The 25,641-nt window shown below is 36.3% G+C and overlaps 2 protein-coding genes across 11 annotated transcripts in view; one reads left to right on the forward strand and one right to left on the reverse strand.

Annotated features, from left to right (window-relative positions):
- PDE7A (phosphodiesterase 7A) overlaps positions 1 to 25,641 on the reverse strand; it is a 559,958-nt gene that overhangs the window by 484,556 nt on the left and 49,761 nt on the right. For 2 of the 4 annotated variants that reach the window (XR_014175326.1, XR_014175327.1), the window contains exons 12-13: positions 24,567 to 24,647; positions 22,326 to 23,542 (exon numbers count right to left, since the gene is read on the reverse strand). Coding sequence is in view for 2 of the 4 variants with exons in the window: in XM_081952405.1 (XP_081808531.1) it covers positions 23,331 to 23,542; positions 24,567 to 24,647 (293 nt within the window). In the remaining 2 variants the exon portion in view is untranslated. Of the gene's footprint in view, positions 1 to 21,770; positions 23,543 to 24,566; positions 24,648 to 25,641 lie in introns of those variants that run through there. The other 2 variants (XM_081952405.1, XM_081952406.1) reach the window with 1 other exon arrangement.
- On the forward strand, positions 2,238 to 18,612 carry MTFR1 (mitochondrial fission regulator 1; the record flags this gene model as incomplete). Of its 7 annotated transcripts, XM_081952410.1 has the most annotated exons (9): positions 2,239 to 2,414; positions 4,879 to 4,939; positions 7,194 to 7,337; positions 7,828 to 7,926; positions 12,872 to 12,999; positions 14,610 to 14,869; positions 16,251 to 16,503; positions 16,856 to 17,006; positions 17,545 to 18,612. In XM_081952410.1, the coding sequence occupies 7 exons, from the start codon at positions 7,272 to 7,274 to the stop codon at positions 17,602 to 17,604; spliced, it is 1,017 nt and encodes a 338-aa protein (XP_081808536.1). In that variant the 3' UTR covers positions 17,605 to 18,612. The 7 variants fall into 7 exon arrangements, with proteins under 7 accessions (XP_081808539.1, XP_081808536.1, XP_081808538.1 ...); XM_081952413.1 differs by lacking the exon at positions 4,879 to 4,939 and having other exon boundaries at positions 2,238 to 2,414; positions 7,272 to 7,337; XM_081952412.1 differs by lacking the exon at positions 4,879 to 4,939 and having other exon boundaries at positions 7,198 to 7,337.

Below are 25,641 nucleotides of genomic sequence, written 5' to 3' on the forward strand. Positions count from 1 at the left end.
TGGGTTAGAATGAAATCAATATTTTAGGTGGCATTTTCAACAACTACAACTCCCAAGAAGCTCTGGTTCGCTTTCTGATGGTTGCAATTTACGCTTGCGCTTTGCAGGCGGAATGAGTAAACCGTGCGCTTTGGGACGTATCTCGCACATTTGCTTGCCTGGGGACTCCCGTAGTGAGGCTTATTCGAAGGCAAGGATGTTCTTCACACACACACACACACACACACCGAGTTTAGCAGCTCCTAACTATTTTAATATCGTATAGGATATTTAATATCGTATAGGATTGCGATCTTAGGGTAAAATATAATGTGCAGTCATTCTTTCTGTATGAGTCCTGAAAGAAAGCTCCTAAGAGGCTGACTTGGAGTGGAATTTTATAGTGCAATTATATACTTACTTGTCCAAGATTTTTCCTTTGAATCAAAAGCAACTCCGTACCTGGTTTCAGAGAAACAGTTATGCAATTTTGTTGGCAGCTCTACAGAAATGCTTTGCCTTTACCTTCTTGCTTTTTCCCCCCAACCGAAACAACAGCCCTGGGCATTCCTAAAGTTTTTCATCTAAGAACTAACCTGGGCTTCGTTTACCTGGAAATAAATTGCATAGAGTTGGACAAACAATTGTATTTACATTGCAGTTTAAATGTCTTTTTCTCAAGGTTGTTATAAAATTAAAAATGACTCGTGAATAGTTTTCTGATAAATATATAACAAAAGGGTTACATTATGGCCTGATTTATACATAACTAAGTATATTGAATAAGTCCAGCTATTTATAAACCGAAGTTTTTATTATAATTCAGTTTGCTTAATGTACCAGCAAAACCAAATTACTTGCTTATTAAGAAACCATAGGTTTGTGATTGTTAAACCCATCAGTGGGTTTCTTGTATAGGCTTATGATACCCAGAAAATAACTTTGCTGAAGTGCAACCGCTACCAAAAATATAATTCCAATTCTTTAATTTTCTACTCTACATCCACATACATGATGCTTCTAAATAGGCCTCTGTACATAATTAGCATCTCTGAAGACAAATGGCTGCATCTGTAAAGTTTTGCTGTCATAGATAGTAAGAATATATAAGTGCATAGGTGTACTATACTTTTAAAGTAGACAAATTTATTTGGTCTTTAGGAAACCCATGGATGTGGCAATCCTGCACACATTTAATTGGGAATAGATTTTTAAAAAAATTAGTAGATTAAGTTATACATAAACATCTACAGTGTTGTTTGCAAAAGTAGCAATGACTTGTTTTATTTGTACATCAAAATCACAGAAAGCTACCCTCTCACACAATTCAGTGTGACATGCTTTCAAGATGCTAGTCTTTGCTAATCTGGTGCTCCATAGATATAGCATTGCATCCATCCTGACCCAAAATTTGAAGATTCCAAAAGCAAAGGATCAAATATTAAACTTTCCAATATCCTTAACTTGTTGGTATGCTGTTTGGGGTTGAGGGTGGTTATCACATCTGCAGTTCAGTGTTCTCATAGTTAACCTTTGATTTGCTACAGGTTGAACTACAGTTCCCATCAGGCACAACTAATGCACCTAATGGTCAAGGATTACAGTAATGAATTTGGAGAGATACAGTTCTGCAACCCTGAATAAGACTTTTAAGTTTTAATAAGTTGGTTTTACTCTATTTAAAACATTTTGTGTAGTACTAGAATTGCAAAATAAAGGGATCTGAAAATATGTTGAATGTGTGCTCTTTTTTTAAGGCTTCTCTGGTAATATCCGAGAGGAGGACAACCAGCAGTAAAATACCGTAGATGAGCATTGTTGGAGCGGCGGTGAGGTACAGTTGAAAGAGCTGAAGGACCAATTTGGGGATAGAGCATCATGGAGAAAACTTGTGGCTGTTAAGTAGATAAAGATTATTGCATGTCAGTCAATTAATAGTGCCAAAATTTACCGCAGCACAGAAAAAGCAAACTACCGCCTTTACGCAAATTTAGCACTAGATAGTAGTGAAATAGCACTAGATGGCGCTCCTTACGTGATCCTTTGATACTGAAGAGCAGGACTTTCCCTGCCTTTGTCGCAAATAGCTCTCCGAAACATTAGGCGGGGGTTTGAACTTACTGAAACCATCGAGATGAGAAGGGAGACCTATGGAGCGAATGTCACTCCAGGGATCATAGAGTCTTCGGGCTTCTATCCTATCTCGATGATGCTATCGACGACGATATATCTCGTCATCTAGCCGGACTGCAAGGCTAAGCCTCGCCTCCCTAAATGGCCGTCAGCGATTGGCCAGGCCTATTGCCGGCTCTCCGCAGGATTGGTTGCTGAGGGAGACCGACGAAGAAAGTCGAGGGATTGCTGGCCGGCGGGGACTCAGCGGCTCCGGGAGAGTCCGAGCCAAGGAATAAGCCCTCGAGCGGTCTGACGAGCGGGTGAGTTGCTTCCATCTACCTCAGGGCTTCCCGTTTGTTGTCACCGTTCAACCCTGTCACGAAGTTTCGGGCGTGAGATGAACGGCGCCCTGTCAGGTCGGGGCCGAGAGAGAGAACGCGCCAATCGTGAGTCAAGGACACGAGCCGTTGCCGCCGAAGGTCTCGACTGACGTTGCCGGGCGCCGCTTTTTGTTTTTCCTCAGAGCGGGAGGCGAGAGTCGTGCCTTCCCGGCGACAACTGCTTTGGCTCTCCGCCGTATTAGCCGGCGGCTCCCGGTTCTGGCCCTGCGCGCTCCCCACTTCCCCACCCGTCAAGGGGTCGCCGGGTGGGAGCGTGTTCGGCGGGGGCACGAAGAGTACGCGCAGGAGGGCCGTTTTATGTCATTCGGTCTCCAGGAAGAACTGATTTTTGAGGTAGGCCTAAACCTGGTGGTTCTCAAATTACTGCTTCTGCGCCCTTTCTAAGTTCTTCGGGGCGTAGTGTTTTAGTTTTAGTTTGTTGTTTTTTTTCCCTCTGCGAGGCCCCGGTGACTGATCTGAGAAATTTCGTCTGGTTTACACCGGTTCCCTCGATTGTCTTCTCCCTTCTCTCTTGGGCTGGTTCGGAGAAGGCAGTTTACTCTTACAATTGCTCTTGCATCTAAACAGAATTTGCGCGGTCACGTCTGTTGCTTCTAATAGTGCCGGATTTTCCTCCTCTCCCTTGTTTATTTCTTTGGGCACCAAAACAAAAAATAATCGGGTGGAAAAGACTCAGCTGTCTTGTGAACGATAGGCTTAAGAACTGTGGTTCAAAATAAATAACTCGGTAAACCCATCCAGAATTTGCCTTTAACTAATAAGTAGTAGAAAATCCAAAGTGGGGTGCATAACATCTGTGATTTGCGGTAAGATTCCTGCACAGTTAAAAAGATTCCCTCAAAATGATTTTAAAATCCTTCCTACATGGTTAACACATCACTCTCCCACTTTGAATCGTCTCCCAGTGCAACCTTTCTCTGGCAAAAACTAAAAATTTGCTCATCTCTGACATTAGCTATGTCTGTTACATTACTTTTATTGTTAGAAAATGTGTTCATGATCTGACAGCTATAGTCAAAATGCTTCAGAACTTGGTGGTTAAGATATTGAAGTATATATTGAAAATATTTTAAAATGTGGTGTTTGGGAAATTGTGTTGTTGGATTCAATAATATTGTTGGAAATAGGGTCATGATACACACATAGAACTCATTTAGTGAGAATTGGGACCCCCAACTTAATCATTAAGTGAAATCACTATGTAAACCCATGACTCTGCTTCAGCTTTACGTTATAAATATGAGGATTGCTCACAAAGTTACTTTTTTCACCATTGTAACTGTGATTGGTTAATAAATGAGGCAGTCACTAAACAAGAACTGCCTGTAATCTCTGTAATCACAATATTTGGTTTCTGCAGTTAAATGGATGCAGTAGGAAATATGAAATAACTGACACCAGATAAAAATATTCTGACAATGAATTTGCAGCTAAACTGAGCTAGATAAAAAATAATCTAATTTGGCAGAATATATCTTTTTATGTTACATACTGATACTTGCTCGTCACCGTATAATTGTATTTGCAACGAAAAATGTTTTCCCATAAATTAAAATTAAAGAGTTGCAACATTTGTAGCAACCATGTGTGCAAAACCAGTAATTTTGCAAAATTAATTATTATAACCTCTGGCTCAGTCATTTGTTTGATTCTGCCACAATTAAGTTACTTCAAAGACAAATAGAAAGTTACCAAGGAATGGTCATGTACTCATAGTATATAGAAACTGACAAAAAGGTGTTAACGGCTATAGTAGTCATTTTGTTAGCAATTTATAAAATGCCTTGTGCTAGCAATAGTTGTATTAAGTGTGCATAACTAAGCTTGGTATAAGTTAATAAAATTATACACAATATAAACCAAAATAATAAATGCATTTTATAATAGAACATAGTAAATAGAAACAATTCCTAATGGAAGCAATTATATTGGTGATGATGGGATGTTTTGTGGACAGATTTGTGCTTTAAACCAATCTCATTGTTTTAATTGCTCATATTAATGAAGAATTGCAACTGTGTACAGGTATTCCTCATCTTACAACCATGATTGAGGCCAAAATGTATTATGTTGCTACATTGAATTTTGGGACTGGGATAACCTCTTTTTTATCCAGATCAGGCAGGAATTTCCAATTAGAAGCTCTTAGGAGAGCCAAGATGGGTATTAAAGTTAACATGTTGAAGTATTATAGAAAGTCCTCGGCTATGGATGCTTATTGGATGAAGATTTGGGGTTAGTCATTCTCACTCCATTACAGGTTTGCTGTTATGAGAAAGAAATTGGAATAAAAAGTGCTCTATAAAGAGCTTTGAGCTCTGGGAGCAAAAATGAATCTAGTTAAGGTCAATACTCCTTTTTAAGAACAATTATTTTATTTCAGGTTAAAAGAATGTTTTTAAAATGTCAACTGTGAAGCTTTTGTCATGAACTGCTATTTCCAGGTGAGAAACTGACAATTGAACAGCCAACAAAACCCGCTACAAGTAATAAAGCTAAAGCTAAAACTAGAAACTGTCTTTCCAAATGAATATATTTTTCCTCTGCTAGGAGAAACTAACCATCAACTAAAACAAGTTTATAATGCAGTATTTCATGATAGCAGTTTTGCTTGAATGTCATTTCAATAATACAATACAATAGTAGAGTTGGAAGGGACCTTGGAGGTCTTCTAGTCCAACCCCCTGCCTAGGCAGGAAACCCCATACCGTTTCAGACAGATGGCTATCCAACATCTTCTTAAAGACTTCCAATGTTGGGGCATTCACAACTTCTGGAGGCAAGCTGTTCCACTGATTAATTGTTCTAACTGTCAGGAAATTTCTCCTCAGCTCTAAGTTGCTTCTCTCCTTGATTAGTTTCCACCCATTGCTTCTTGTTCTACCCTCAGGTGCCTTGGAGAATAGTTTGACTCCCTCTTCTTTGTGGCAACTCCTGAGATATTGGAACAATGCTATCATGTCTCCCCTAGTCCTTCTTTCTCTTAAGCTAAACATACCCAGTTCCTGCAAGCATTCTTCATATGTTTTAGTCTCCAGTCCCCTAATCATCTTTGTTGCTCTTCTCTGCACTCTTTCTAGAGTCTCCACATCTTTTTTACATCATGGCGACCAGAACTGAATGCAGTATTCCAAGTGTGGCCTTACCAAGGCATTATAAAGTGGTATTAACACTTCACGTGATCTTGATTCTATCCCTCTATTTATGCAGCCTAGAACTGTGTTGGCTTTTTTGGCAGCTGCTGCACACTGCTGGCTCATATTTAAATGGTTTTCCACTAGGACTCCAAGATCCCTTTCACAGTTACTACTACTGAGCAAGGTACCACCTATACTGTACCTGTGCATTCCATTTTTGTTGCCTAAATGTAGAACCTTACTCTTTTCACCATTGAATTTCATTTTATTAGATAGTGCCAATGTTCAAGTTTGTCAAGATCCTTCTGTATCTTAAGCCTATCTTCGGGAGGCCTTCCGGGGGCTTCATGAGCTTCCCTGAAGCCTCCAGAGCGCAAAAAACCAGCCCTACGGGCAAACCAGAAATTCAGGAACGGACTTCCTGTTTGCTTGGAGGGTCGTTTTTACTGCTCCGGAGGCTTCAGGGAAGCTTCCTGAAGGTCCCTGAAGCCTCCGGAGCGTTTAAAATGACCCTCCGAGCAAACTGGAAGTGACTTCCTGTTTGCTCGGAGGGTCGTTTTGACTGCTCTCGAGGCTTCAGAGAAGCCTCCTGAAGGTCCCTGAAGCCTTCGGAGCACTCAAAACAACCCTCCGAGCAAACCGGAAGTGACTTCCAGTTTACTCAGAGGATCGTTTTGAGCGCTCCGAAGGCTTCAGAGAAGCCTCCTGAAGGTCCCTGAAGCCTTCAGAGCGCTCAAAACGACCCTCTGAGCAAACCGGAAGTGACGTTCGGTTTGCTCGGAGGATCGTTTTGACTATTCTCTGGGCTTCAGAGAAGCCTCCTGAAGGTCCCTGAAGCCTCTGGAGGGCTTCCGGGGGGGAGGCTGTTTTCGCCCTCCCCATTCTCCTATAAAGCCTCTGGAGCCTGGGGAGGGTGAAAAAACCATGCAAAAATGGGGGGGTCGTGCCTGTAATGCGCGCATGTGCACTGGGGGATAGCGCATTGCATTATGGGTGCGGCACGCCTGCAAACGATCCCACTGCACTCCCCCCACTTATGGCACGCGAGCCAAAAAAGGTTCACCATCGCTGCTATATAACTTTAAAAGTACACTTTTTATACAATTGTTCTTGCTTCTGTTGTTTTCCTTCTAACCTTTTTTCCTGTTTTGAATATTAAAATACAACTATATAGTCTTTAATTTAAGATGGTATATAATTAAAACAACCCTGTTTCCCTGAAATAAGATCTCCCCAGATTTATTATCTCCAATCGGGCTTTTGAGTTCATGCGCTAAAATAAGTCCTTCCCGAAAATATTGCAACACAGCAGTAGCCAAGAGGTGACCACGCTCGCTGCCTCTTGCAGCTCAAAAATTATAAGACCTCCCCGAAAATAAGACCAAGTGCTTATTTCACGGGTCAAAAGAAAATAAGACCCTGTCTTATTTTGGGGGGAAATACAGTATCAGTTACATACTTTTGGTGAAAAATGCTATAGCTCTAGTTATTATATTTATTTTGAGATGAATTATCACATTGAAACAGTTGCATATTCTTTTAAGCATTTTTTTCTCTCCAGGCAGATTATGGAGCTTCTACCTTCTAGCAAGCTGAGGTTGTCAAATTACAAATTACTGAAGGATTTACTTTATTCTAGATGATCTGCTGGATTAAACATCTATTTAGAGTGATATTTATGCAAGTTGGGTTAATTATGGAATCAGTAAGTATACCTATTATTACAGTGATATATTTGCAAAAACTGAAAGTCTGAATAATGTATAAGGAAGGACATGCATAAATGCCAATGACGTTAAAAAGGCATGAACACACAGTATAAGATTTAAATATAACTGAATTTTGGAATATAAGTATGCCTAAAGTTTTCTGGATTGTGTTTGTGAATAGCTCATTTACATTATAAAATATAATCAAAATAATTTTATTGGTTTAAGAGAGATATTGATTGTGAGGCCATTTAAATGTTATTAGACAGAATATTGTGCCACTTTATCAAATTTATATAGCTGCCCATGTCACTTGCATGACTCTGGGAAGTATATAATAAAATAAATCTTAAATTTTAAATCTGTTTTCTGTATATACAGGCTTACAGTGCAACTTGATGCATGTTTATACAAAAATAGGGTTTATTTAACTGTAAGTAAAACTTTGAAGTAAAGTAATATTGACACAGACTTTTTTATTTTCAGTTGCTTTGGTCAAATAAAACTTATGGCCCAAACAGAAGTATTGTAAGAAAAATTGGCTCCAACCTTTCTCTGATACAATGTCCAAGGGTTCAGTTTCAGGTGAGATGTTTACTTGTTTGCTTTGATTTACAAAAACTAGTAAGACCTAAAAATCTGGGTGGGTCTGTGTTATTTGTGGATGTAAGTTCCTTTCTGTCAGTTTGGAACAAAAAATAGGGACACCCCCAAATTAAATTATTTCCTTAGGCAAAAAAGTAGTTATATTAATTTTAAATGTTAAAATGTAATTAAATTGATAAATTAGATGTACTGATCCTGAAGTCTTCATTGATGAGAGTAGAAAATAATTCAAATATCTAATGAAACTATAACAGAAGTTTGGTCTGAGACGCATACATAGCTCCTGAAACAAATACACAACCTAAAGACTTCCTAAAGTTGTTGCTGAATTCTAATTTCTTTATATGATAGAAAAAGATGTGATTTTATTATATAACTAGATAATTATTTTTATTAAATTGTATTTTAAATGCAACTGAACTGAAATGTTATATCCTGACCTCACTAGTTTATGAAGTGCAACCTGTATATCCTGAATTATAAAAGACAACTCTCTTCTCATCTGTGTGTAACCTTCCCATAAAGCCAACAAAACTGGAGTGTGAAGCTTTCCAGAGATAAGCTATGAAATTTATTTGCAAGTTCCACTGAACAGTTACTAAAACTGCTTTCATGATACTTTAACGTAAATAATTTCCCTTCTGAAAAGACAATTAACTTCATTGGTTTGCGTGCTATTATTTCTTTAAAACGTTCCAGAATCTGGCAGTTCTTTAAACTGAATCTTCAGAGTAAAATATACTTCACAAAATGTTTATTCTGCTAGATATTGCCACTTAAAGCTTTCATGGCATCAGTCTGGAGAGAAGAAAATATCAGCCTAAAAAATTCACAGGAGTTCATTTGATAAGGAAATTTTGATACCATATTTTATTTTGAAATAGTAAGCAAAATATTTATTTAAGTTATAGGATATATTTTATATAATAAAGCTCACAAAGTCAAAGACAAAACTGTACATAGGCAAATAGTGTGTATCTCTCATTCTGAGAGGGAGGTTGCCTCAGGATTCTTCTTGTAGAATATTGCAGCTTGCATTAACTTTAAGATAATTGCTGTAGAAGAGCATTACAATTTTGCAGTTAGTGGCTTGCTCTAAATTTTCTGTAAATTATTGTAAACAGGACTCCTTTTGTCTACAGCTTAAGGAAATACATCTGTGAATGTTATTTTTTCTCTCTTGTGGATTAAGTAAATGGCAATTAGATGTTTTTTTCTCTTTCTTAGATGTTTAATATGTACTTGGACATTTTTCACTGCACCCCTAGATTCCTATTTATATTTTTGCAAAAAAAAACTGGCAGAAATGTGCCCGAAAATTGTAAAAAATGATAATTGGGTTTAGAGCCCTGCTGATGCATACACATTTGCATCAAGAAGGAATAAAACAAATAGTTCCTTTAAAATAAGAATGTTTAAAATCATTTTGTAATTACGTTGAAAATGGCAAACTATGAATACCATTGATCACACAAAGGTCAAATTCAGTATATTTTTAATGTTAGGTTTATTTTTTGATGACCGCCATGTTTTTAAATAGAACTTCCTTTTTATTACTAAGTAATGAATTCTGAAAAGACTTTTCAGTAATTGTGATTTATAGTAGAACTAATCTGTTATATTTCAAAGTTGGAGGGAGAACATATTTTTGGAAAGATTGGTCATGATTTATTTATTTCTATTCTAATTCAATGTCAATAATATTGAATTTTATAGAACTCTTGTAACAGTTTTTGAGTGGAAAAGGCATTCAAGGATAAAATCATATTTACACATAACAAATTCAGCAGCTTAGAAACATTTTGTAAGATATGTGAATATCATTGGACTGGATACAGTAGAAGTTGGTGCCGAGGCTGCTTTGCCGGTAGGTGGTTTTTTGGACCCCACTGTCTAAATTCAGAAAGAGTAAAGATCTTTTGCAAAAGAAATGGTGTTTCTGAAGCGTGCAGCCGAATGAGTCCGAGAAGACAGGCAAATCCAAAAGTGAAAATTAACTCTCTGTCACAGTTCCAAGCCAGGAAGTCACTCAGAAAAAAAAAAGAAAATCAAATAGTCCAAATCCAGAAAGACCAAGTAATAGGAGAGGCTCCAAGAGTCCTTCAGGGGGGATAATATAAAGCCAGACTTTCTTCAAAGGTAGTTTCAAAAGGCAGACTTCATTTATCAGTGCGAAGAAAAAGAAGGAAGAAGGCGGCCATCTTGGCTCCTCCCCAGGACCAGGAGCAGAACATTAAAAACTTCCATAAAACTTTCAAAATGACTCAGCAATCAGCTCTTGCAATTATGATATAAATCTTTTCACATAGTTAGTTCAAGTGGCTAATTCAATTTTTGCTCTCTATCTCCATTCCGAGATTGAGAAACAGTCCAAATGCCGCTTTGCCGGAGAGGGGAGAAGAAAAAAAAACAACCCCCCTCCAATCTTCCTACTTCAAACAGATTGAATCCACAACTTGTAAAAAAAAGCCGCTACTCGTCAGTTGAAAGCAATTTAGGAGATTGGAGCGAATTTCTCACCTCTAGCACTTCAGCCGCTGCATGTAGTTAACTCTTTCCTTCCGGAATCCATTCAGCTAAGGTGCTGTTATGCACCCCCTACGCTCCCCGGCTCCTGAGGCGAAACTGGAGACCCTCCCCCCATGGCTGCCGCCTATCCGGGAGGTTCCAGCAAGCCGCCCTACGGCAGGTGGTCCCTCCAAGACTCCCCGTGCTCCTAAAAGGAGCCCACCAGAGAAGCGAACAGCAGACCAACGTCCGTCGCCTTCGGAAACCGGAAGTCCTCTCAAGATATATAAATGTCATCATGTCCTTTTTTTCTTGGATAAAATATTGGATATTTTTCTCATTATTTTACCTGTAGCTATATTTATTATAGGGCTTGTAGATCAGAAAGGTTGGCAGTTCGGTGGTTCAAATCCCTAACACCGCATAATGGAGTGAGTTCCCGTAACTTGTTCCAGCTTCTGCCCACCTAGCAGTTTGAAAGCATGTAAAAATGCAAGTAGAAAAATAGGGACCACCTAGGTGGGAAGGCAACAGCATTCTGTGCGCCTTTGGCACTTAGCCATGCCAGCCACATAACCACGGAGATGTCTTCAGACAGCACTGGCTCTTCATCTTTGAAACGGGGATGAGCACCGCCCCCTAGAGTCAGAAATGACTAGCACATATGTGCAAGGGAAACCTTTACATTTATTTCATGATATTACTGATCTAAGCTGTCAGTGACTTCTGAATATTTTTGATCAAACCTGGGCAGAAATTGATTCAAAATATTGCTTATGGAATAAAAGAATAAGGACTAATATCTTATATCTTAATCAACACTTTTCTCTGGAAAGCCTCCACAATTCATTCACCAAAGAGAAATGCCAAGTTTAACGGTGGGCACAAATTCAGTTTAAAACCAAGCCCAAGAGAATAGAAAGATACAAGTATGTTCTTAGTTGTCACGTGTTTGATATTTAAAATAGTTGTTAGACGAAAAAAATTCTGTGTCCCTGTCCTTTGCTGAAAAGCACTATAGTTTTCTGAATGATGGCAGAATAAACTCTGCCATCTGTTTATTTTAAAATAAACCTAATAATATCACGGCTGTCTTCATGCTTTCTTGAAACTTTTCTATAGCATTCTCTCTTTCCCTTTTTCTTCCTTTCTTGCTCTCTAGCTATTATATCACAGGATCGTGCACTGAGACTACTGTAAGTCAGTCTTCTCTTTTTTCACTAAAGTTCACTTTAACTTGGTATTTACTTACATATGAATCTGATTGTTAAGAAGCTTAATTAACTTCTGTATTCCTTATTGTCTTATGCATGGAAAATGAGCTAAAGAACTTTAATGGCGTTGTTTTGTCATTTTTGGAAACCTAAGAGCAAAATCTTGCTGAAAAATTGAAACTGTTCTTAAAGACAAATATGCTTTGGACTTCTACTTTAATAGGGTGTATGAGGCTTAATTGGTATACTTAGCTAGGTATTTTAAATGTAGATGGGAAATTTAGATACTTATTTTGGTGCCCCAAGTTTAATCTTTTCACAATGCTTGGGTTTAGTTGCCTATCTATTTTAAAGCCTGAAAAAAGGAAATCTGAGTTTGTCCTATGGCAGGTTTCCAAAAAAGCAAGTGAAGTCTGAAATAATAATCAAGCAAGAAGTTCTAATCCACTTGCAATTCTTGAATATAGAAAAGTTCTCGTTTCACATGACCATGAAAATGACCTGAGTGTTAAACTATTAAAAGACATGGTGATAGGCTTCTTGTCCTTTTTGGAAATTATGTCACAATGATCCAATATTGGCCAGAATAGTCACAGTGACAATACTTTTGTTAAATGTTGTAGAATAGCAAGCATAGGCTTGATTTTCGATAGATATAACCTTACAGTGTTGAGAAATTTAACTTCAGCTATTTCTAGAAAGTAGTTCTTACTCTTTAAGTACTTTTGATGCTTCCTTACCTGGGCTACCAAACAAGTACAGTTAAATAACATTTAGAAACAATTAGTGTAAGATTTGGAGTTTCTTTCTCTGAAACTAATTTCTGTCTTTTGTTTCTCATTAATCAGATTATTCACCTATGTAACTTTGTTATTAGTATATGTACATTTCCTAACCTGCAGCTAGATATTTGATATGTAGTACCCAATTTGTATGTCATGCCATGCATTAGGAAACAACAGTGGAAATGCTAATGCTGTAATACATTCCTTAGATTTCTTAGATTGAATTCATAGTAAGTTTGAAACCTCGCCTAAATGGGGGGGGGGGGGCACTGGTGTTTTAACTCTGGTATAAACCTGTTCTCCCTTCCATCTCTATTCATGATTGCACTATGAATTTTATCTTCATGTTACCTTTATGGTGATGTCATACTGATCAAGGCATTTGTTCTAATATGCAACATTATCCAATCAATCTAGCTTACTTCTCAGCCTGCAGAAAGCACTCAATCTAACCAACTAAAAGAAGATGCAGTAGTCTCCCTTGTAGATGTAGGGTGGGTTGCTGAAGAAGATAATGAAAGAGACAAAGTCTTTACACGGTTCCGGTATGTTTCTCAAAGCTTATCCTCTATTACTGGCTCTTTAAGCTTTCATAGATAACCTGTTGACCAAGGCCACTAACCAATTTCTCTGAGGTTACAGTTTGGCAATCAGGTTTTCTGATAACATGAAAATTGGCCAATATTATTTATTGATCAAGGGAAAAAAAAACAAGCTTTAGGGATTCTTTTAAAAATGTAACAAATATGTTTTATTATCTAGCCTTTCTGTTTATACAATAACTTCATGGTTATATAAGCATAGATTTTTATAGTATGTTCCTATTTTGGTACCAAAATATCTGGGTAGTAGACAACAAATAGATGTCCAATATTATTTTAGCCAGAATGAGTTGTGAGTAAGAATGAGGATGTTATTTGCAACTCTAGGAAAGGAAAATCCATTTTAAAGAAATAGATTACAGGTAGTCCTTGACTTACAACCACAATTAAGCTCAAATTTTCTGATGCTAAGCAAGTTAAGTGAATTGTGCCCCATTTAATGGCCGTTTTTTTGCCATGGTTGTTAAGCAGATGACTTGTGAAATGAATCATGCGGTTATTTAAGTGAATTCAACTTCCCCATTAACTTTGCTTGTCAGAAGCTCCCTAGAAAGGCTGCAAATGACAATCCCAGGATGCTGCAACCAGTGTAAATGCCAGTTGCAAAGCAGTCAAAGTTTGATCACATGTCTTATAAGGATGCTGCAATGGTCATAAGTGTGAGAACTCATCATAAGCACTTTTTGCCATTATAACTTTGAATGGTCATTAAACAAATGGTTGTAAGTTGAAGACCTCCTGTATCTAGATTCTTTCCAGTTCTTTTCAACTGGTTTTGGCACAAAAACACTAATAATATATATAATATATAAAATAATATATTATTTGATTTTCTCCTACTTTGATTTAGTTACTGTGAAGTACATTTATGTAAGGCCATGTACAGTGAAAGCCCTTGAAAGGGGAAAAAAAACCTTGACTGACGACAGTTCTAGTACAAAAGGAAAAGTGTTTACACAAGATCTTTAGCAGCTTTAGCAGTTGCTACAGTAATAAAGGTAGAAAGTAGAAGAAACCAGAGAACAATCAGTAAAGCAAAATTATAAAAAGTCTTGTGACTTAAGTATCCGAGTAGAAGACATCTTTTAAAGCTCACATAGATGAAGAAATTAGAATTTTAAAAGCTGTTAAAATATTATTATTTTAATAATATCTGTATAGATGATTTTTTCTGCACTGTTTGCTGATACAGTCATTGAAAAACAGTGGTTGAATATAATTTCTAAACCATCTGTTCATGAAAGCATTTTATTATTAAAATACAATTTATGTTTTTCTAAATGCTATTAGATTTCTAACTTATCTCTGCTGAAGGCCAAGGAATAAAAACGAAGCCTTTGCCTTCACCTTCTTTCCAACAGAACACAGTATAGTTTATGATGTTTACAGGAACTTCCTAAACACTGTTTTAGCTTAAATACAAACATGGCAAAGGCAGCATTCTACATTTGCAGAGAATAAGTCATTTTGCTTAAGAGACAGAATTTTAACTTTGATCAAGAGATTTACGCTACATGATGAAAAAAACTGAAACTTTTTTTTTATTATTATAGATCAGAAGGCTGGTCAAAATCCCAACCATTTCTTAAAAGTGAAGGCTCCTCAGGAAGAGATTCAAGTACTAAAGAATTGTTGCCCAAGAAATCACAAGAAATGGAAGATTCCAAAACTTCAGTAGCCAAAAATGACGAAGCACTGCAGAAAATAAATATATTGGAAAATGAGCTTGCTAGTTTAAGAGCACAAATAGCCAAAATTGTGAGCCTACAAGAACAAAATTTGGCAGCAGGTATAAAATTGCCCATTCCTCAATGTTAGTAAGCTTTAAGTGTTATGCCTTTAGTCAAAAAATACTAGATTCAGATGCAAATATCCTTGGTGTATAAATTATGACATTTAGAAAATTAGTTGTGGTAGTTTTTCTCTTTAATTTGACATGAAAGATCTGGAATGGCATACTTCTCGACATATGATCTTTAGCCTGCCTTCCACAACCTGTTGCTTTCCCTTTGTGGTAGATGATAGCACCCATGATTGTAAACCAGCATACTTTGCTGAGTGCATGTGATGAAAAATGTAATCTGGTGCACTGGAAAGAATAATACTAGTAATACTAGCAATAGGTTGGGCAAAGTTACATTAGACTCTTGTAGAAATCGGAGTCAAGGTGATCTTGGGATTTGTATTACAAACTTTTGCTAATCGTAAAGATTTTGATTGGATGATCTTAAAATGAGACTTATCATGTGACTGTTCTTATAAAGTATTTAAAAACAAATTTGTGAAAGGTTCAGTTGACACACATAATTAATTTTTTGCCTGTGTTTCCAATTTTCCTTTTACCCAACAATGTAATGTTATTTTCCTGGGGATTATACAAACAGTGTTTTGTTCTATAATTGCTGACTGAATAGCAGTAAGTTCAAAGTGCTGGGGGGAGGGGGTATTAACCTATAAAGCCATATATGCTTTGGCAGCAAGATACTTTTAAAAACCACCTTTTCCCCCGTAGAAGTGAAATTGATCAACCTGTTCATGGTGAATTTTCCCCAGTATCTTTTAATGTCTACCATGTGTAGAAAGTAAAAGGGACCAGGGTTTATGGGCCTTGGTTTTCTATTTTACAGCCCTCATATAATCGTTTCCCTTTTGAGATTAGGCTGGCACCCTCATTGGCCTTTAGAACTGTTATCTAAAAATAACTAAATAACGACAAAAACTAAAAAGAGTTATCATTTTCTCCATTGCTTTATGATATTTCTGTGTTTAAAATGTTTTTATATTTAGTTAACAAATTCATACATCTATCAATCTTAACCCCTATATCTCTAGGCAGGAAACAGGAATAGAAAACATAATAAACTATGTTTGTCTGTAAACAGAAGTCATTTTTTTTGTTCAGCTCTACAGAAAAGTAATAAACAAATTCCATACACTAGAAAGCTACTTCAATGCTGGAGTCAGTATAATCATTTACATCCAAGCTATATTTCTTTAAAAGAAGCATCACCGTTTTCATTATATTTTGTGTTAAAAAATGGAAACTGCCAGGGAACAGAGAAGGAACATAGTAGTGTTACGTGATAGCAATTCAGTGCTGATTCTATTTGATAATCACAATAATGGGTACATTTTTAAACAAAAAATTATTAAAAGATATTTGCAGCATGTTTAAATGTACATTGTTCTTACAGCTGGAATAGGTTTTTCTGCATCCCTTTCTGACCTACCGTCACCACCGCCGCCACCACCTCCACCTCCACCCCTACCGCCGCCACCACCACTTCAGCAGAGTGTTTCTGCCATTGACCTTATTAAAGAGCGCAAAGGCAAAAGAATAAATTCTGGCACAACTCTGATAGATAGTGATCCAAAGAAGCTTGAAATGCCAAACATGCTAGATATTCTGAAAGACATGAACAATGTAAAGCTGCGCTCGGTGAAAAGGTACATTTTCCCCTTTACTTATTAGAGAAAGGGTTGCAGGGAAGAAGTGCAATATTTTGATTATTTCTAAGCAGAGATAGATGAGATAATCATTTGTTTGCTTGATTCACATGATTAAAGTTCATAGTTTGGTTTAACCACATAGCCAAGTGACTCTTGTCAAGTGAAATATCACAAGACTGTGATGGATTTACAGTGTTGACTTTCCTGGGGTAGTTAATCAAATCACTAGAGTCATTAAGAAAGACATTGAAGTGTGAAAGCAAAAAAAAAGATTATTGGTAAAAATGGCACATGTATTTGCATCAGTCAAAGTCAGTGGGTCATAAAGCCTTACCTTATTCTTTTGAAGGCCGGAGGAAAGCACTATAAGGAAAACTGCTGATCCAACGGATCCTGCTGCAGTAATAGCTGAAGCTCTTAAAAAGAAATTTGCATATCGATACCGTAGTGACAGTTCAAGTGAAAGTGATAAACAGATTTCAACTTCTGAAACAAATCTGGTAAGTGCTTGGTCAAAAGTTTGTATGTTGTGCTGAGCCATGGTGTGGAATGGTTGTACTAACATCAGGCATTAGCCGGTTTACAAGCCACCAAGGTTATGTTCATACTTTAGGCTAAGACAAGCTACATCTTAATTTACCTAAATTCAGGACTACAGATCTCCAGAATGCTTCATCTCAAGAGATTGGCAAACTAACCTCCACTCATATTTTTAACAATGGATTATTATCAGTCCCAGTATTTATGATCGGTTTTCCATTCCTTGAGTTAAAGGAGCAACATGTCCGGGAAAGTTCCTTTCATTCTGGTGCATTTAGTTCTCCCACTAATAGAATATAAAGCAATGTATTTCAAACTTGGCACATTTAAAATGCGTGGACTTAAAATTGTAGAATTCCCCAGATGTTGATCTAGGTGTTTTAGTAGTAGGCATGAACTGCTGGTCAGTAAAAAGTCCAACTCTTTATATACACACATTGAAAGGGGGGAAATACATGGATTTTTTTTCTTTAGTTTATACTTTCTTTTTCTTTTCAGTTTGGGCCACACCTGCTGAAACCTACAGGAAAAATGAAGAATCTAATTGAAAATTGTTAAGTAGAAAAATCATGCTTCAGTATAAAAGGACTGTCTGAACAATTTTGAAAATTAGATTTATAATTTTACAATATTGAGTTATGTGCCTTGCTTCCATGAACAAGTTTAAAAACGAAAAAATTACCATGTTCTAGCACAGGTTTTAATATTTATGTACATGCTGCATTTGGCTAACACTAAGTTATAAATGTTACTCTTAAACTTATGTGAATGCAATTATATTTTAAATTATAGCTCTGATGTAATAATTCGAATAGCAGGACATATTTAGCCTGTATTGACATCTCATTTTGAACTTGAAGTACAGACTTCACTGGAGCTTCTTTTCTTTCTATAGGGTGAGGTAACAAGACGTAAGAATTTTATTATTCAGCAAAATTGGTAAATTTAAAGCAAATGCTGCATTGGAGGTATATTTATATAGAAGAAACTAGCCAAAGCTTGATCTTGTTTTTAGATAGGATGAAACACTATAATTGCAACTTCATTCTATGCACATATAATGAGCATATCAACAGCTACTAATGACACTTAATATTTAGTTAGCATTGTTGACCTCCTTCGTAGACCTTCAGACTTGCTTATTCATAAGCTCTTGTTGAACTGAATTGCAGATAATAACTGCAAAATAAATAAGTCAGAAAATAATTTGAGATTGGAAAAAACAAAAACAAATTGAAGACCAGCTTTCCTGCTGAGTAAAATATTTTACTTCTTGAACAGAATATTTTGTCAGTATTTTGTCATCTTGTGCAGTATTTGCAAACTGCTGAATGATTCAGTGTGACAAGGAAATGTGGTTTATCTACAAATGAGATTAAGAGCAAATGTAAGCTAAATGTCATGAAATGCTTGAAAGCTTTCATTTTGAAATTTGTTCAAATATGAAAATGTTTTTAATTTGATCAGGTAAAATTGCTCCCAGATACTTTAATGTTTATCATATAGTTACATCAGTATTTTTAAACTTTTCCAATACTGTTCAAAATTAAAAAATAGTATAATATATATTACATTAGTCTGGTCATTTTTTGATGCTTGAACAAAGAATATTGCACAACGGGGTCTAAGAACATCTAAAGCAAATAAAATTTTGAACAAAATTCATGCATTAAAAGAATTGGATATATTTAAAGATAGAACCTGTATCTGATGAATTCTAAATCAAGTTTGCTTTAGTCTGGAAAAAATAGTTTTAAAAATAGGGGATACGGAAAGTGTTTTAACCTTGGAACAGCTGCTTCAAATGTTCCAACAGCTCAAAATGCCAAATTGTGGCTGATTCATTATTTGTGAATGAAATATATTTTCAAACTGTCCAGCAATAGAGAGGAATCATGTCCTTGCTAATAATTATTTAGATAAAAAGGGATGATGTGGGAACAGACCAATGAGAGGAAGGTACAGTTAAGCACACTACCAGTCAAGATTTTCAACTTCATAACCTAATCTATTACTGCTAATTTATGCTGTTTAAGAGAACCTTCATGTATGTAAATGGATGGGTTGTGCTGTAAAATAAGTGTTTGTGTGAATAGTTAGTCCGGAATTTGTAACTGTTGCTTAAGTACTATTCAAAGTTACGTTGACCTCAAAGGCCATCACAAAATGTTGCATTGCTCCCAAACCCATGGTCATGTGATCACATTTCAGGCCGTTGGCAACTTGGCTCACATTTATGATTGCATTTTGCAACTTTTTTGCCATTTTCTGGCAAAAACACCCAGTGATTAAGCATCACACTTATTACTACATGATGCACTTAGTGACCAGGATGACTCACTTAACAACTACCCTGACTTACATTCTCAATTGTCATACATTGAGGACTAACTATATGCATTACAATGGTATGGCGTTACCACTGCTGAAGCTATGTAAATAAAAAGATTTCTGGTACAACTTGTAATGTTATAATGCAAAGAACAGAGTATTTGCTATGGATACTGATAACATGATTTAGATTAGAGGTAGCCATAGAATCAAAGAAGTTACTAATCTTGATCTAGGCAAGGAGATCAAGTAGAAAATGTTAGCAACTGTATTCTTATTCCCTAATAAATTGGTAAATTTACTAAATTTAAATTAATAAATTGGTCCATGAGTTGCAATTGTAGTTGAGGTAGCCTGTAACTTGATTAAATAAAAAACATTTCACAAAGAAACGATACAAGCCTAGCAGTAGGAGCTGTAGTTAAAAAAGGATGTTATATCCCATTATGTCCCACTGAGTCCTACCTTATCAGTATGAAGCATTGCTCTTTTCAGAAATACTAGGTCCCCAATAATTAAAAGAGTTTGAAGAGAGGTACTTGGGGAAAAAAGGGACAGGGTATCTTATTTCCATAATCAGTATTTTGCAGATTTAAATGGTGTTAATAGCTGTAACAATGTTAGCATATTACGGTAGAATTAGCCATTTTGAATATCAGATTGAGTAAACAAAGAGACTAATGAATCTCAAAGCCTAATGTTTAATGTATGAAAAATCTGTTCTGCATGAAGTGTATTTTATTCAGAGAAAGAATGGTCATACCCTAGATGACTGGAAGCAGGGAAAATGTGGTTTCTGAAGCAGATTTATCCAATTATGATTGATAATTAATTTGATGTATTCAAAAGCCAGGATAGATGTTGTGTCTCTAAAAGATCCTGCACTATAGAGATGGTACCATTGGTATTATACAACAGCAAAGAAAGGGACAGATCACATTAAAAGACTGGAATGAAATCCACATCAAGATTGCTGAATAGTGCTGAGGTTTTGCTCAAGACCACAAGTGAGCCTGAAGTTTTCTGTACTGTCTCTGATGGCTAATACAACTTGGAAGAATCATCATTGCGTCATGACTATTAGCAGGTCTCAGAGTGAAATCAGAAACACTTAAGACTGAAGAAAACAAGTACCCCAGAAACACCAGAAAGGAGGCCATTGCTAATGAGATAGCAGTCATAGTAGAAAGCTATGGTCACAAGGTTTGGAATCTGCCAAAAGGTTGGGGAAATTAAAACAGTGCCAAGAGTAAAAATCTGAAGAACAGAAAGGCAGGTTTTGGACATCATCTAGATGCAATTGAGTCTATAATTCTTTTTCAAAGACCAGGCAAAGCACAAAATTTTAGTAGTGTACTTAATGACGAGCAGAGGAGAATAAAAGATGGCTGCATTTCAACCAATAGAAATTATGGGGCACTCTCAAGTTGAACCCACCGAATAGAGTTGAAACTGCTTTTATCCCTTCTTTCTAACCAGATTTTTGTGCCCAGTGCCAAGTTTCATAAATAATTTGGAACTGAAGAAACTAAGTGGGACCACAGCTGTTGATAGCAAATGTTTTTTTTTTAAATTTTGTATATCTACTAGCACTAGTCTTAAAATCCTCAGCTTTGGTGGGCCTGATTTGTAGGCAAACAATGCCAATGTACCATTTCCTAAGGCATATGAGAGACAAGGAACACCCATCAATGGATAGGATTTGGCCACCATATTAATATATTTGCAAAAAAGGTTATTTCACAGCCTTAGTGTTAGGCTCCCCAAGAAAAGGCCGTAGAATTACCAAATGAGCACTATAGCCTCACCTTCTAATCAAAGTCCATAACTACAAAGATACCAGAAAAATTAATTTGTGATTAGAAAAGCAAACTCAGAAATAATGAAAAATGAAGAAAAAAAACCCCTCAAGACAAACTACTGGTAGCTTTTTATAGGGTTATGACTTGTTGCAATACGAGACTTCTTAGTTTCCCATAACAGCAATCCTCGAAGTTTGGGCTGCTGAAGAGTGACTGTCCCAAAATCACCTAGTAAGCTTTCATGGCTAATGATGGCATAGAACCGGATCTTCCCCTCTCAATATTCCTACCCCTGAAACACCTATAGTGCACCTGAGTTGAGAGAAAAGGCTCCTGGCACAGATTCTGTAGTTGAAAAGAGACTGAGGAGATAACTGAAACCACACCTAGGAATTTGGGCCCTGGGGTATGCTTCCCACTAAAGATTTTCCTTGAATAGTTTGGTTCAAGTACTGTATATTTGCTGCGTAGGATCCACAAAGAAAACATCTACAAAACAAGCAGCTCTTAAGAGTCCAAAGCCACTAAGAAATAAATTCTCTGATTAACGTGATCTTGATTATTTCTCCACCTTTCAAACTAGACTTCAGATAATGTGAAAAGTTTTTATTATTAATCAAAGATTAACAGCAACAGGCACATTAACATGAGGATGGCAAAGCCTTTAAGAAATGGCTTTACACTGAAGCTCTCTCCCAAAAATGGCTGTTGCAAATTGTAAACAGAACAAAACAGTCTTTACAGTAAAAACAAGGAAAATACAAATGAACAAAATTAAAGCACCAGTTTCTCAAAATAGATTACAGTTGTGCTTACAGTACTTGAAACTTAAAAGTTACAAAAAAAGGAATGCTTGAAGATTAAAAATTAGTCCTTAAAATTTGTCCTTAAAAACATTTCTTCTTTTCACATCAAAAAAACCCAGGATGGGTAACATTTCAGTAGAGGGAGGGAATAAGTAAACAATGCACTTTTTCAATCAACAAAATTTGGTCACTTAGCTTTGTGCATAGTTTAAGGCAGCTGTAACAACCTATCAGTTCCCCTCCCCCCGTGGCTGCTCATGAAAATATCACATTCTAAAAAGAATAAATTAAAAAATGCCTTTTGAGTCCTTTCCATTTTCCCCTTTTTTCCCAATCCCACCAAGTACTCATATTCTCTATCTCTATCTCACTCACACACTCACACTCACTCACTCACTCACTCACTCAGTCACACACACACACTGCAGCGTAAGGGGCATTTTGTACCCTTGTTATGAAGGACATGCTTTCCATCCCACTTTATTTCAGACTGGCAATACCCTGAGCTGTTTCTGGTAGTCATTCCACCTTTTTGTTGCATGTGCAGTTCAAGTGTACAATAGCAAAAACAACATGCAAATGTTTTCACCATAGAATCTTAACATAATTTGAAGATCTTCCTCGCCTCCATCCCACCTCCCTTCCCAAAATTCAGAAGTATTTCTGCTTGCTATATTGCATTCCAATACTCTGGAGTAAAACATGGCTGTGCTTTATGTTAAATGTTCAATTCCTAACGCACAGCCAAATTTGTAACCCACGGCGGACTTCTCTTACTAAGAGAAAAATGAGCTGCAGTTTCAGATTTGATAATTTAAAAAAAAAACAGTGGTTCTTTCACAGCCATGCAGAAAGGTTATTTTTGAATCTACAGTTTCCAAGTCTGTGTGTAAACATCAGTTCTTGCCCAAGGCAGCCAAGTATGGGCACTTCACATTTCCACATTTTGGACAAGGATTGAATGGAGTCCTGCTAAATTCCAGGAAGAGAGAATCATCCATGTCATGTGGCAGTTTTGAAGGCCTTATGTCAAATCTCCTTTTAAAAAAACCAAATAATGTGGCACATAACAAATCTTGAATTTTCCCTGTCAAGACTTATATTCTTTCTCAGGGTTGCATATTCAAGGTTCCATGCAGAAGCCAACCGAGGCATATGCATATTGCTCTGTATTCAGGTCTTGTAACTGAAAACCAGTTTCAAATGATTTCTCAAAGGAAACAATTGGAAATAAATAATGCTGGCATTGTTTACACTGAAACCTTGGCAGTCAAGACAGAATTTTATCCTCCAACTCTGGTCTGCAGGTACCAAGCAAGAGCAGTTTGTTAAGCAGATCCTAAGGTCAGGATAATTGGTGTTCCTGAGGTACTACATCAGAGTCTGTTTCCTCACATGCCGCATCGGTATCATCACCGCTGCTAGATTGTTCTCTCTGAATACCTTTCCAACTAGCTTTATTCAGTCCCATGTGGCCAAGCATAGTTTGAGACAGCTTGGTGTTTGAAAAACGAGCCCATTCTGCAAATAATGGTTCCACCAAATAGGTCATGAAACCTAGAAAGAAAAAAGAAGTTATCACTTGAATATCAAAAAATCCTACTCCACAACACTCTACATTTTAAGAATAGATCAGTATTTCATGGTTTTTATTGTACTGCACAGCATCTGCATATTACTGAACAAATGAAATGTATACGGTGAATAAAATAAATTTGTAAATATAATGATATAGTCCTTGAGAAACAGTTTTATCATTCTTTCTATGAAGTTAGTTTTACTTTACAACATGCCTTATTGTACAAACTGGCCACAGATTACATACATTCAGATCAATAGGTGCACCCAATATTTAGATTAAAGCAGAGCCTTGATGAGGCTCTTCCCTAAGATATAGCACAACATCAAAGTCATCATGATTGAGATAGATAACTATTAATTGCAAATAACAGTCATTCTCGAACTATGTAACTAGAAAGAAGTTTCCAATTTATGGCTGGAATCTAAATATAATTGTAGTTTGTATCATAGTATGTTGAAGTTGGGCACCAAACACATATTATGATTAATTTAAACCATGAAGCTCAGAATGGAGCATGCAAACCTACCAAAACATTTATTTTCCCTTCCCCACCCTTTTATCCAATGTCTTTATTTCTATTTGTATTTTATATTAGGAAAAAATAATAATAAAAATATTTCATTTCTATAACACAAATGTAAAGTATTAATAAAGAAATTGGTTTAAATTTGGCTGAGCTGTTGTTGTAAAGTCTTGTTTTCTCATTTATAAATTTCAAACTTCACTATAAATATGTATCAAATCAAAATTAGACTGAAATTTTAAGCTCATTTCAAAAAGCAATTTAACAGTATTTCAGGCAAATTATAAAGGTTAGATAAAATAAATCCTGTTTCATGAACACAGAAACTTTAAAGTCAATGAGCATAATTCAAAGAACATTAAATACACTGCAATAAAAGAAAAAAATGTTTTTAAATTATTCCGACAATTCATTTCTAGATCTGTATTATATATTAATAAAAAGTATGACTATTTTCCACATAAATCAGTAATTACCAATCTGGATGTTGGCAACTGTTTCTGTCTGTCGATCACATAGTGGACTCACACCTAAGCAGTATTTTTTCTCAATGTCTCCTATAAAAGAATATTGTTTCAATCATCTATTATCCACAATATGTCATAAAATATTTCCCTCCCACCTCCAAAATCTACAGCAGACACTTGGGGACTTACAGCACAGAATGAGCAACTGAAAGCAATGAATGAAGTGAAGAAAACAAAGTTCTACTGTGAAAGAGAAACCAGCTGTTCAGTGCTCAATGTTTCATTATGCTGCAACAGCTGGAGCTTTGAGGACCAGTCATAAGTACCCTCACTGAGTGCCACTGTAACTTTGAACAGTCACTGAATGAGTAGTTGTAACCCACAGACTACCTGTATACTACACCTAATACAACTGTTATTATAAATTCAGCCCTATCAGTTAGCTAAAGTCCATGGAACCCCAGACCCATTCTTACCAAAAATTAGCTGAAAGATTTCGGAGTGTTTAGAGGAGGATACACAGATACTGTTGGGTGTACTCTTAAAATAAACTTACACTTTATTTTTTTAAAAAAACCTTTTTCCATGAAAACAAAGCAACACTCTCCAGTCATATGCATGAACACCTCGTGCTACCTAATATAATTGGGGGGAGGGGGCGGTGGGGGAGAGATACATGACCTATCTGTACATGTTATTTTGATAGCCAAACTGAATAAAGAAAAAATCACTATTTTCCAAGGAAAGTACCATGTAAAATTTGAAGTAATAATGAGTTCCTATACATGATTTGGATTTCAAAGAATTTGGCCACTAAGTTTTCTAAAGTAGAGATACTACTAAAAATCCTTTGAATCATAATCCTATGAGATTGGTTTATAAAACGAAATCTGGTTCTTTTAGATGGAGACTACAGATAACCAACTTACAACCAAAATTTCTATCTTTTCAGAGGCTATCATTAATTCAAATTGTCATTAAGTAAACGGTCCTAAATTGAGGACTACCTATACCTTACCCAGAAAAGGTAAGTATTTTGCAAAAAATTAAGCTTTTACAATGACAATTATCTATATTAATATAA

The sequence above is a fragment of the Natrix helvetica genome, assembly GCF_964273705.1.
Source record: "Natrix helvetica genome assembly, chromosome: 4".
NCBI classification, from domain to species: Eukaryota; Metazoa; Chordata; class Lepidosauria; order Squamata; family Natricidae; genus Natrix; species Natrix helvetica.